This window comes from Microcaecilia unicolor, chromosome 3 (genome assembly GCF_901765095.1).
Source record: "Microcaecilia unicolor chromosome 3, aMicUni1.1, whole genome shotgun sequence".
Classification (NCBI taxonomy): domain Eukaryota; kingdom Metazoa; phylum Chordata; class Amphibia; order Gymnophiona; family Siphonopidae; genus Microcaecilia; species Microcaecilia unicolor.
This window is the reverse complement of record NC_044033.1, coordinates 79,482,856-79,496,781: the sequence shown is the minus strand read 5'-3', so window position 1 is coordinate 79,496,781 and position 13,926 is coordinate 79,482,856. Positions and strand designations below refer to the sequence as shown.

The 13,926-nt window shown below is 42.8% G+C and overlaps 1 protein-coding gene across 1 annotated transcript; it reads left to right on the top strand.

Moving 5' to 3' along the window:
- Nucleotides 1-777: 777 nt before the first annotated feature.
- MRPS10 (mitochondrial ribosomal protein S10) lies at nucleotides 778-10,593 on the top strand. The gene is made up of 7 exons (XM_030196105.1): nucleotides 778-949; nucleotides 5,966-6,018; nucleotides 6,120-6,192; nucleotides 6,583-6,722; nucleotides 6,900-7,008; nucleotides 7,965-8,054; nucleotides 10,433-10,593. Exons 1-7 carry the CDS (start codon nucleotides 896-898, stop codon nucleotides 10,505-10,507), a joined length of 594 nt encoding a protein of 197 aa, XP_030051965.1. The 5' UTR covers nucleotides 778-895; the 3' UTR covers nucleotides 10,508-10,593.
- Nucleotides 10,594-13,926: the final 3,333 nt, after the last annotated feature.

The window sequence follows — 13,926 nt, the reverse complement described above, 5'->3', positions numbered from 1 at the left end:
GATGTTTTGGGCGGGGCCGATGACGTGGGAGGCGGGGCTGGTGACGGAGGAGGCGGGGCCGGTGACGGCAGGGGCGGGGTTGATGACGCGGGGGTGGGGGTGTCAGGGGCGGGGTTTGTGTTTGGGCGGGTTTTGGGCTGTTTCTTGTGCGGGATTGGGTGGGAAAAAAATTTTCCACCTGGCAACCCTGATTCCATCATCGTTATAACACCAGCAAGCTCATTTTCAAAGCACTTAGCCTCCCAAAGTTCCATAGAAACCTATGGAACTTAGCCTCCCAAAGTGCTTTGAAAATATGCCTCCAGGCCTCCCAAAGCAGATTACAGCAGTTAAGACGAACCCATCAGGAAACAGGAGGATATCCTCACTGAAATCTGGCCATCTGTATTGTACAGTGAAGAAAAATGAAGTTTATAATTGCTGTTTCTACCAGCTACAATAATTTTTGAAGCTGTTTTGGTGATATTCGGTTATTTCTTTTCTCCTCCACCTTTTAAGGCACTGCTTATCCAAATGAAACAGCTTTAGACTTGATGGATTCATAATAAAGAACGACAACGTGGATGCAACAGCTCATAGGTTTGTTTGCATTGTTTTGAGTGTATGGCAATGACGGCTGTGCGGGGGAGTGGAAACAGAGATTAAACAAATTGGCTTCCTTGCTTACAGAGGACTTATATAGGCTCACTGTATTAAACCTCCTTCATATAGGCTCAGTCTCTGTGGTGCACGGCAGTAGCCTTTCTAGAGACGCTCTAGCATTGTTCACAGGTACTTTGTGGTTGTGACGCAGTGCTGCGGGGCGTTACGAGACGCAACGCTAGCGGCGGTGGTGGGCTGTGCGTTTTCACCGTTTTGGTTTATTTTAATCGGAGCAGCGTCTGGGACTGGGAGAATGTATGCGGCTCTCTTTGGCCGGGTACTTCGTGGGTTCCCTCGGTACTGCCAGGTAATGATGTCTCTGGAGCCGCAGTGTGGAATGCCAGGGTCGCCGATCCCCGGTATGAAGAAGGGAGGGCAGTAGGATTGACTGGAGCAGATACTTAGTGTCCGCTCTTGGTATTAGTGTCTGTTTCGGTATCGAGTTGGAGGCTCCAGGATACCTGACACCTGTGCAGTGTTTTGCCCTACCATGAACACCCCTGCCCTTCCTGATTAATTAAATTGAAAAGTCTGCATTTATAAGAAATGTATTACAAAGGCCAGTGTCAGTTCACCTCCTCCTGTCTGGTTTCCCTTTCTCTCATGTTCCTCTCAGGGGTCGGTGTGCTCAGAACTGCTGTCAGCGGTAACATGTAAAGGTTAATGTCCGCACATTATTGTGTGCTGAATGCTCAAATGAAAATTCATGTTGTTAACCACTTTGCAGCCATGCTCAAAAAGTCTCTTGCGTTTAGCACGGGAAACTTTGTCAGGTCTGAGGCACCCCATCTTTTCCTCCAACACGACTATCTTGCCATGGACTGCTTCCTGCATTTGCCCCCTACACAAACACACACCCTGCCCCCCAATATTAAATAAAAAGATTCCTGGGTGGTTTAATGGTCCCCCTCCCACACTACATTTTTTTTTTTTTTGGGGGGGGGGGGGATGGTAATCTAGTGGTCTCAGCCCAAGGCCCCCCCTCCCCCATACCTGGAAGGAGGCAAGAGTGATGCCCATTTGCTCCTGCCTCTGGGCACCATCATCAGCAAAATTGTGCATCTCCCCCTCCCCCCCCCCCCAAAAAAAAAAAATGTAGGCATGCACTGGACAGAGCACCTTCTGACACAGCGTCCTGTTTCCAGTGGGGCAGGGCATGTGTTAGAACGTCTCTGGAGTTGTGTGCGACTTGTTGCCGGCACTGCTGGTGACCTTTATAAGTAACCACCGGTCTGAAGGAAAAAAAAAAAGATTGCACATCACTGCCCTAGAGCCTTAGCGGTATTTAGAAAGCAAAACGATATGTAGATCTTTCCAAATTTATATCCAGGATGCAACTCTAGAAAACTTCATATCATCGGCCTTCACTGTGGTAGTGAATATCACCTTTTGGGATGGGCTACCCTTGGCATCTCTGAGATAAAGTGGTACCTTTTTAGTAGACTAATTTAATACACTTTTAAACTAGCTTTCAGGAGCAAAAGCCTCCCTTCCTCAGGTTAGAATCAGTCATAGGCAGGTGAAGGGGCTGGGCTACTTGTGCCATGGCCCATCAAGAGACCAAGATAGCTCAGGAGCAGGACCAAGCTTAGTCTTTTCCAACCAAAAAGGTGTTCTACCCCTGGAATAAACAACAAGTGATATTACTAGAATATATAAATGAATTATAAAAGCATTTCAGTGATAGTAAATGGGGAAAAGATGTGTTCGGGGAAGAGGAGAGATGTATGGGTGATCAGAAGTTAATGGAATATTACAGTTTTATGTTTTTTATACATAGTGGCTCATTTTCAAAGCACTTAGACTTATGGAGAAATGACATCATCTAGCAAGATGGCAGCTTAAGCCACGAGCTCCGGGGCTTACTGTTGACGGGAGATGTAATAAAAATCCCTACCTCGCTAGTTTACTTGGTGTGCTGCTGCTGTGGGATAGGAGATCAGTTGGAGTTTAGATGTCCGCTCGTCGGTGTACTACAGCAGTGAAATCATCAGCTGTTGCAAGTCAGATCTTACATCAGTTCAGTCTAAATTGCAGGAGACATTAGAGGAATTAGAAAAGGACGTCGGCAATATTGGATGGCAGGTGGAGGAAACAGGAGCTACTGGTAACACATGAGGAGGATGTAGAACACTTGCAGACCTGTGTTAAACATCTCGAGCAACAGCAAGAAGCTTTGACCCTTAAACTGGAAGATTTGGAGAATAGGTTGAGGCGTTGTAACCTGCACCTTCGTGGTGTACCGGAAACGGTGGTGGATGGGCAGATAAAAGAGGTTGCAGGCCTTATTCTGGCTAAGGTCCTGCAAGCTGCGGGAATGTCTACAACAATCCTGCCTCCCATGCTGGATAGAGCGCACCGAGTCATGGGCTTTCGACTGGGCAGTCGGCCACGAGATGTGGTGGTGTACTTTCAGAAGTATGAGGAAAAGGAGAGAGTACTATATGCTGTCTGCCAAAAAGGAAGTAATATTTCCTGGGATGATGCGGAGGTAGAAATCTACCGTGACATTGCCCTAGGTACTTTGGCATGGCGGCGGGAATATTGCGACTGGACACAGCTGCTTTGAGATCATCAAGCCAGATATTGTTGACTTATTCCAATTGGTCTCTCCTTTACAGTAGGTGGTAAAACCTACTCTGCTACATCTTTCATGGGAGTGAAAGATAACCTGGTGCCGGCTGGCCTGTTGACCTGGGTTGTGACTGATTCATCATTATCTGCTGCCTCGCCTCAAAAGTCTCCTGGGAAACAAGGTTGCCGCTGGGTAGCTAAATCGGGGAAAGTTTCATGATCTTCAACTTTGGATAACTGCAGTGTATAATTATACCCCAAGTGGGGGGTTTGTTATGGACAAAGTATAGCTCCTAATGCTGTTACGTAACTTAATTGCTCTCTTCTTTTTCAGGTGGTCCTGGGGATTGGGGTTAGTCCGTCCTCTATTGATGGGCCCTTTTTGTCTGATATGGGGCCTAAATGTATTGGGATGAAGGGTTCGGATGATTTGCTCGTTGGTTAGGTGGTTTGTGTGGTTGGTGAGGTCTGTGAGTGATTGGCTAGGATGGCTGGGTATGGCTGTTTGGGGAAGACATGATTGTGGTGTGTTACGTGGTATGTATGGACAGGTGCATCTTACTACCCTTTGTTATGTTTTGTTTTTTTTTTTTGCGTTTTTTTTCACTTACAATGTTTGGGGATTGAATTTCCCCAAAAAATGGAGTTTATTTTTTACGGAGGCAGATGGGTCTCCTGCACAAACCTCACATCTATTTTTGACCTATCGCCTTCTTGTGTCTCATCACATCCCAAGTTTCCTGTGGTGTTCCAGGCCCCAAATAAATTGCGCAAGAAAACTAATGGTGTGGGAAGTTTGAAACATAGGGCTGTTCGGGTGGCCCTTTGGGACACCTTGGTGGACCTGGAGGGCCGTTATGTATTTTGTAAAAGCTGAGCTGAATGGGCTGCTTTATACTCTGGTGAACGTTTATGCCCCCAATACAGGCCAAGGAGTCTTCTTTGATTCTCTGGTACCGAAGCTGTTCTCCTTCCGGGAGGGTATTCTTGTTATGGGAGGTGATTTCAATTTGACATGCCATCCTTTGCTTGACAACTCATCGACTAAAATACATATGCAAAATGAGATTGTGCATTGCTGCGCAGCTTTATGGCTCACCTGGCCTTAGAAGATATATGGTGCTTGTATCATCTGGGGGAATGGGATTATTCCATTTATTTGGCCTTACGTAGTTCTTATACATATTGATTTGTGGCTGATGGCGCGGGGATTCTGTCCATTAGTTGCTGAAGTGACTATAGAACAGAGGGTGTGGTCAGATCATGCCCTGGTTTCCTTGGTAATAAACCAATTTCGGAGACAGGCCTGTCGAAGGTTTTAGCATCTAGAAGATCAGATGCTGACCAACCCTCTTACTTTTGTCACAGTCAGAGGTGGACTTTATAGAATATTTTTTACACAATGATTGGTAGGATCCATCGTTTTATGGGAAGGCTTTAAGGTGTTCGGCTGTGGGATCTGTATATCACGTAAGGCATTTTGAACTAAGGTGAAGGAACAAGGACGTTTGCAGCTTCGTATACACTGGAGCGGGATCGTCGCCCTTCCCAACTTCGTATTCGTCAGCAATCGGACTAATGTCGGAGATAGTTGAAGGAGTTATATCTTGAAGATCTGGCTTCATCCCAACAAGTTCATCAGGAATATTTTGAAGGGGTAATAAGGGCAGCTAAACTTCAAAAACAGCAAGCTCGGAATTTAATAGTAAAGGTGAAGAACATGAATGGTGATATAGTGCAGGGAGAGAGGGTGATTGGACAAGAGTGTGTTCAGTACTATGAGCAGCTGTATTCGGCAGGGCAAGAGGACTGGATGCTTGAGTGGAGCATTATTTGGATGGGATTACGCTTTCTAGTTTGTCATCTAGTGCAAATTCCCAACTTTCGGCTCCCTTTTCGATAGAAGTCGGTGAAGCAGTTGCCTGCCTTCCAGCACATAAGGCCCCAGGTTTGGACGGCTTTTCAAACTTGTTTTATGAGGTTTGTGCAGATCGTGGTGGAGCTGTTGACCCACTTTTATAATTCTTTGCTTGTGGAATCTCAGTTGCCAATCTCACTCCGAAGTCGGGGTGCTTTTGACTCCTCAAAGGGTTCGGGAGAGCCAACAAATAACTTCACACGTAGAGCCATGACACTGACCAGTGTGTGTTCCAATGACATCCATACTCTCCAATGACATCCATACTCACCAATCTGTGTATCTCATCAACATCCCCCTTATATACCATCAGTCTTCCTGCCCTCCCCCCCCCCCCCCACTCCTCAACCAGGTCCAGCATCTCCTCCCTCCCCCAACCAGGTCCAGCATCTCACTTCCTCCCTCATCCCTCCCTCCCCCACCAGGTCCAGCATGTCTCCTCCCTTTCACCCCCACCAGGTCCAGCATCTCTCCTCTCTCCCTGGTCCCCCCTCTGGACACCCACTCCACCAGTCTCTAAAGGTAGGAACAATGCTATCATTCACAATGGCAGCTCTCTTTCCTTTAGATGCGGGTGGGGGTCAGGGCAATGTCTGGAGAGAGAGGTTGGAGGAGTGTCCAGGAGGTTAACAGGGGCCACCATTGTTTTTCCTGCTTTTGTTAGACTTCATCAGTGTGCTGTTGCCTGCTCAGAGTCGTAATAAGTTACCCATAAAGGCTAAATTGAAAGCTGTAAAGAATCACTAATGCCTGGCAATAACAATCAAAACTTGTGCTGCTTTAATGAACAGTACTTTTTATTTTAAATTTGAAACTGCTGTGTTTTCACAGGGATTTTCATGGACTGTTCCATTAAACTATTCTGCTCACACTGCTGCAGCAAGGTATGGTATTTCTCTATAAGTATAAAAATGATGGATTGTAAACATCCAACAACAAACAGCTTACACCTACACTGATGTTTTCTGGTGACTTTTCCTATCAGAATTAAGGATTCGATAGGGGTACCATCTTCAGGAGTTCATACTGGATCACCTCAGCATACAGAAAGTCCATTGGTATGTAATATTGCTTATTTCCTCTGCAGAGATGTTTAATTCAAAAATATCAAATACTCTTAATACAGTAATATTGACTTGACTACAATCTTGCTTCCCTTGTGTAGGAGTTTAGAACAGCAGTAAAAACAAATTTGTTTAGGCAGTTTATAAAGCTGTGTTTGCTCGATATAAGTAGGATTCCACACAGGTTTAAAACAGCCTGTGTGATATAAAGTTGTGGTTTGTCCTTTTAAATGCCATTGCAACTTCAGATTGTGTGCTTCCCTTTCTTGATGGTTCTCAGAATAAGATATGCATACTAAGAAAATATGTTAAGTGTATATATGGAAACAAACGCATATGAGAGGCGATTTCTTTGAACCTTTATTTTTATTTACAAATAAACAGATATCTGTATCAGATGAACCAGACACACTATACAAGAAAATATCAATTTTAGCTAAAGGCCACGACAAAGCTGTGCTGGATAGTTATGAGTATTTTGCGGTACTGGCTGCAAAAGAACTTGGCATCACTGTTGGAAATGTGTAAGTATGATAATTTGTTGAGGCCACGTATTCTTGCAGTAGACTCAGCAATATTGTCGCATGATGCTAGTGTATTAAGTGTATAGGAACTTGAAATGATGATTAAATAAACTGAGTTAAATATAATAGTTCTTAGGCATTTTTAATCTTACTGATATCAAAACTTATTCTTGTTAGATATGAGCCACCAAAGAAGATTGAACGACTAACACTTTTAAAATCCGTGCACATCTATAAGAAGCACAGAGTTCAGTATGAAATGAGGACACTTTACAGGTGTTTAGAGGTGAGTACGTCGGGCAGTTTCTTTGCCTGTTTCATAAGGAATCTTTAAGATACAATATTGAGTCTTTAAGATAAACAACTGAACTCACTATTGTATTTAGAACAGCTTCAGTATGCTTTTGAATTTCTCCAAAGCAGACATGATGTGGGATGGATTATGTATCCATCATTTCTAAACTTTACTTTACGTGCAAGTGGATGGTCTGCAATGATATGATTGCAGTTTGTGAGTGACTAGGGGGAAGTTGGAGAGTTGGTTTTAACCACACAAGCAGTAGTATTTGGATAATTTTCTGATACCGTGTTTGATCAGAAATTTCAACAGCCCACAGTTCATGTTGCAAATAGTGTCACGGTACTACATGAAGCATATGTGAATGTCAGACACAGAAATTGATATAGAAAAAGGTTAGGCGTGAGAGAGGGAATCCAAAGCACACCTGAAGGAGCAACAAAAGCATAAGGAGCCTTCAAGAGTGGGGTCATCAACTCAGTATTTTATTGAATTAGACCAGACATGGCCAATGTTTCGGTGGAACCACTTGGGTCAGGGGTCTTGCAAAGGTCACAAATTCCAAGATGGTCAAACAATCAATGTAGAATATTAAATTTTGATACACAAAAAAGACACTGACAAACGGCGCAGGTACAGAGATAAGTGCCAAAAATTCTCCCATGCTGTGAAACACTCTGCAATATTGTTGCAAACAATTTTCAGAATGTGCAATTAAGTTGTCTGCTTTTCATTGCTTCTATTAATTGTTGTCACTTATTACTCGTTACAGACATACAAAAAGGACTAGAAACTGTAAAAAATCTGGCTGCAGATAAGCTGCTTACTATGCACTTGTTACAGCCATGCAAAAAGTATTCTTCCGGTTTGTTCTGCCTTTGGCTCTGTAAGACAAAACTGGTGCACTGCTGTTAGAATGACTGTTATTTTATGTTTTCTTTTAGTTAAAACATTTGACAGGAAGTACAGCTGATGTCTATCTGGAATATATACAACGAAATCTACCAGAGGGAGTTGCCTTGGAAATAAAAAAGGTGGTATGAAGTTAATTGTACTGTGTATTGAAACAACTGTTGGACTGATGTATGAGAGTGGAATACAGAGAGCATTTTATATTTTAAAGTCCAGTCAATTAAGAACAATTGGGAGATAGTGACTGGATGATTGAGATCCAGCTTGCCATCTGTGGGACTGGAGTTACTGAACATGGAATCAGATTTTACCCCTCTTTCCCTCAGCTGTGCATATGTTCACCAGCCATGTCTAGACACAAAGGAGAGGGGTGCTGATTATGGCATCACATCCTCCTTGCCAGGTCAAATTCCAAAGTTCAAACTGCACCACCTGACGCATTTCACAGAGCCAGCTGAGGAAAGGTGGTGGTTCTTCTTTGATCCAATATTGCAAAATAAGCAATGTCCCAAGTGATTCACTCCAAGGCTGTTAAACAGTGTACATATGGGATTAAACCACTACATTTACCTCTTCCCTACTGACTAGAAATTCCTCTAGCTGTTTGGGGTCAAAAAATTGAAACTGTTTAGATTGAAATATAATTCTGCATACACAAGGGAATTTCAATAGGAAGCTAGCTCCCATTGCCACAGTTCTTGTGCGCAAAGCCAAAAAGGCCTTACGCCTCTTCTGAGTCTCTCTTGATAGATCCGGATATATTATTTTTGACCTCCAAACAATTGAATCCAAATGTCTTAGTGAAAGTCTCAGTACTACATCTGCTTGTGGAATCTCAGTTGCCAATCTCACTCCGAAGTCAGGGGTGCTTTTGACTCCTCTGTGCGGCTCTGGTGTAGGGTGGTCTCGGCTGGGCAACAGCAGGCCCTGTCTGAGGGTAGTCGCAGTTGACTCCACGCGGTGTCTCAGTTGCTCCCCTCGGTCTCGGCTATAATGGACTGGGCGATGTGGGTTGAGTGTGTGGTCGATCGGTGCGTGGGGCTCGGGTGGGTAGCCCCATGGGGAGAGGTTCAAATGCTTCTCCCTGCTCCGGGGCGGTTGCGGAATCTCTTGTCAACTCCGCCAGGGATGTTTCAGGTGGCTCAGCCCGGCCTGGACGCCGTTTATTGGTCACTGCCTAAGTTCAGTCCTATCCCCTTTCCTTTTCCTTTCAAGCACTTTCTCTATTGCATGCAAATCTCCCTCATACATATTTACTGTGGACATCCTGAAAATCTGACTGGCCAGGTGGTCCCCGAGGACTAGGTTGAAAACCACTGATCTAGAATACAGCCACCCAGCTTCAACTGTCCCAAATACTTGAATATTTCATTATCATTGAACAGTGTATATACTTTGCCCTACACCATCAAGGGCTCTACCTTTTCACAAAAGCATACAGTTGATACACCAGCTGTTGAACCTCTCTCCAACCCAAATTCCCTAGGAGTAGCTCACCACAGAATATAAATAACTTGTAACAGAAGCCTTCTTATACTGCATCATACTATTATACCCTTGGTCACTGATGTTCATTTTTACTATTGGGCAACTTATTTTGAATCTACCTCCATTTGGCCTACCCAAGCTCTCTTTAATACCACCTCTCTCAAGGCAGCAATCCGGTCAATAATCGTACCAGTCACCCTGTTCCACTGATCTACCAAATACTGGATCAGAATTCCAATAGTGTCCTTCAGCTGCTGGACAGATTTCACCGTTTTGATTCTTCCACACTTATTTCTGACCCCATTTTGACCAATACTCTACAGCTAAAAAGACAAAATATAACTGACAGTGGCACTGGATGACTAAGCATGTTAGCTGCTGTTAGGCTTGCCCACCAGTCAGAATAAATAATAAATCAAGCATGTGCCCTTCACTGTGAGGGGACCACCAAACACACTGTTCAAATTCCAAAGCCTCCATAGCCATCATAAAAGAGCTTTTATCGTGAGCTCTCCCTGTAGCCTCTGCATGCAGCTGACATCGCCCATATTCACTAAAGACTTTAGAAGAGCCTGTAATGAGAAGCAAACCTATCCACCAGTACCAAAGTGACAAATGAACACACACACTCGGTAAATGATAACCATCACACAGCCAGCTACCAAACCCTATCACCAGTCCGTCACAACTTTCCACCATCCAAGGCTAAACAGTCCCTCCAAGTCCCTCACCCCAAGCTGGGTTCTAAAATGTCAGACTGTATGGCCCACCGAAACAAAACTAGGTCATCAAGCAGGCCTTCTGCATATTAGCATAAGAAATGGGGAATTGGGAGCGGAGACAGAGGTCAGAACCACTGTTCTGGGCACAGTCATCTCATGACTTGGGTGATTTATGTTTTAGCGTTTAAACATTTTTTTTATTATGTGTATTTGTGAACTACCTTTGAATAATGTGGTGGATTAAGGTGTATTATATAAATAATACTAGTAATAATATATTTTTCTTTCAGACCACATTAGAAAAATTGCCAGAACACATTCAAAAGCCAATATGGGACACTGTGCCAGTAGCAGAAGAAAATTAAAGCAAACCCCAAACTTGTGTAAATCTGTTTAAAGCATGTGAACAAACTGTGTTCTTATGTAAAAAATAAATATTTTTATAGTACTTGTTTCTGTGCATTATGACATTGTGTTTAGAAGTACAAGTTATCTTTTAAGTGCCTACTGTAGTGCCACTGGTTTGGATGCTCAGGACAGCTATGCAGAGGTAGTCATTTAGTTTAGATAAGTGACACCAGCCTAAATGTGCAGGAACAGTCCTACCATAAAAATTGAAACACTTAAGTAAATGATTTTCTAATCCCATTTCCCAGGGAAATGTTATTCTGTATCTCCATTGTTCATTAATGCCTCGTATGAGCTCCTGATCTTCAATGCCATCAACGCATATGCTGATTCTCCAGTTTCTCTAAAAGTGTTAGTATTGTTAGCATAGATATACAAATTGTGTTCCTTTCCTTTAGTATAAGTTATTTCCAATGGGTGATGGGAAAAAATGGTTATTTTATTTTTAAAACAGCAAAAGTAGAGGCTGACATGCGCAAACCAATAGGGAGATATCAAAAAACAGTTTATTCAGAATATTCATATCAAGGACCCGACATGGTCCGTGTTTTGGCGCCAAAGCGCCTGCCTCAGGGGTCCCAAACAGCTTTCTCTGAGAAGAAGCTGATTGGTTTGAATAATTCCTTTATGTATGCATGTGGTTATAAAAACAAGTTAATCCACAGAGAGAACAAAAGACCATGGTTTGCGCATTTGACAGCCTCTACTTTTGCTGTTTTGCTTTGACTCTCCATGGAGGCTACTCCTGTCTCCTTGGATTTATTTTATTTTTAATCCTTGGTCAGCATGTTCATAGCAATCCTACCACTGTTTCTCTGTTGGTGCCAAGCAGTGGTACCTACCTTGGTTGCCATCTGAGGCGGAGCACCTCCTCCTCCAGGTGTGTTTCCCCGCCCTCAGTCGTGAGGCTGTCTGCTCCGCCGGTCCTCTGCCCCCACTGACATCAACCATGCACATGGGCCAGACCACCCCCAGTGCCCTGCCCTTGGTATGCTAGAGGAGCCAAGATGTATATCTTTGTGATATTAGCATGCTTTTTCTGGTGTAGTGCTCATCAGAAGGTATTACTGCTAGAAAATGTCTCCTGCTACCACTTCTAGCATCAACCAACATCACCTACTGCTCCTCAGTTCATCACCATCATTGTTCTACTGCTATTTTAGTCCCTAAACTACAGCTGTTTCCTTGAGTCTCTCCTGCCATTCCTCAAGTTTTACATCCCTGTCTCATAATTTCCAGTGCTCCTTTTTTAATTGCTTGAATCCTCTATCTACTGTTGTTGCTACATAAAACAGACCTATCGATTAATCTTCCATAGCTGTTGGTTCCCTGTCCTTTCCTGAAGATGAATTTCTTGATAAGTACACTGATAGCAGGTGCATGAATTCCCAACAGCACTGTGACATTCTTGCCATAAGGGTTGTTTGGATGAAATCTAATAAAATCAGGGTGGTAAGTTCACTGGGGAAACCAGAAATGATTTTTTATGCTTTTGCTGATCATATATTAGGAAACCAAAAACAAAATAAAAATCGGATTCCAGGTGTGTCAAAAGGTTATGTTACTTAAAATTATGGGATTAGATAAATGGATGTTTACAAGGAATAAGAGGGATACGGCTATGGTGAAATTCTGGCCAGTCAGTGTGATTTGCAGCCCAAGTTAAGATGACTTCAGCATTCACTACCCCTTCATTGAAAAAACAAGGATGTTCACCAGAACTGAGTAAGTATAATCAGCAGTCTTGTCAATGTTAAAAAAATAAAACCTCAAACTATATACTGAAGTAGAGAAAAAGACCACCCAAAGAACAAAAAATTCCCCTGCAGGTCAGATAGATGAAAGTTTCAAACCCCTGAAAAAAACACACTACAAAACAAGGAGCCTTTGTTGGTAAGTGATAAATCCGGATGCATGTAGCTAAATGTTTTCATGGATAACTTATTATTTTGACTTTTTTGATGCATGTGTGATTGGTTGATTAAGTTTATTTTTTGAAGTTGTAGACTTTTGAAGCCAAGTGTTGTGCCATACACACCTGTTTATCTGACTTGGAGGGGAATCTGGGGGCCACGCTATGTTGGTCTTTTTCTCCACTTCAGCATATGGTGTGGTTTTTTTTTTTTTTGGATGTTTGAGAAGCTGGTGATTATACTTATTCAGTTCTAGTGCATACCCTAGTTTTTTGACTGAAGGGTTAGTGAATTCTGAGGTTCCCACATCTTGATTTTCTAAGTTATTGAAATTTAGGTGAGTGGAATGCTTTGCTTTGAGTCCCATGTGCTGGCAGAATTTGGTCTTGTTTTTGATGAACACTTTAAAAATACCATCTTGGAAGCCCAGACCAGATGTATTCCACACATTTAAAAAGAGGAGACTGCTGGTATGGTTAAAGAGTGAAAAGAAATATTCTTTTAGCTAAAATAGCTTATTTTTCATAAAATGGAAAGGGGATCCAAATAAAGGAAATAGAAAATGGCATAGGCACTGGCATGTTACATGCAAAGAGAAACTTGAAAAGATTATTCTAGAAGCCAAAACTCATAATAAAAGTTTTCCAGGTTTATTTGAAGTACAAAAAAATCGATGTGGAAATCAATTGGACCATTAGATGATTGAGGGATCAAAGGAGTACTCGGGGAGAACAAAGCTATAGTTGAGAAACTAAATTAATTTGTTGTTCTGGTCTTTACTGAGAAAGATATGATCCCCATGTCAGAAATTATATTTTAACAGTGCTAATCTGGAGGAGCAGAAACAAATCTCAGTGATCTAGAAGATGTAATAAGGCAAACTGATAAATTAAAGAGCAACAAATCATTTGGACCAGATGGTATATATCCCAGAATGCTGAAAGAACTAAAAAATGAAATTGCAGACCTACTATTTATCATTTGCAAACTGTCATTAAAATCATCTATTGTCCCTGAAGAGAATGGCTGTTGTAAAGCTTGTCCCCTTGTCCGTTCCCCTAACTCCCCAACCCCTCTGTCCTTTTCCTCCTTTCCCGAAATCACTGTTGAGGAAACGACACATCTTCTCTCCTCAAAACGAACTACCTGTTCCTCTGATCCCATTCCTACCCACCACCTTAACACCATTTCTCCTACTCTCACCCCTTTTATCTGTCATAGCCTCAATCTTTGTCTACTGCGACCGTTTCTGATGCCTTCAAACATGCTGTGGTCACACCACTCCTTAAGAAGCCTTCACTTGACCCTACCTGTCCTTCCAACTATTGACCCATCTCCCTCCTCTCCAAGATACTTGAACATGCCGCCGTTCACCACCGCTGTCTTGACTGTCTTTCATCTCAAGCTGTTCTTGACCCACTCCAATCTGGCTTTCGCCTGCTTCATTCAACTGAAACTGCACT

What these genes read in the sequence shown, in the direction of transcription:
- MRPS10 (XM_030196105.1), top strand. Translation starts at nt 896, where the DNA reads ATGTATGCGGCTCTCTTTGGCCGGGTACTTCGTGGGTTCCCTCGGTAC. An exon ending in AGCATACAGAAAGTCCATTG is followed by an intron (nt 6,193 to 6,582) that starts GTATGTAATATT and finishes ACAAATAAACAG; the next exon opens with ATATCTGTATCAGATGAACC. An exon ending in GGCATCACTGTTGGAAATGT is followed by an intron (nt 6,723 to 6,899) that starts GTAAGTATGATA and finishes TATTCTTGTTAG; the next exon opens with ATATGAGCCACCAAAGAAGA.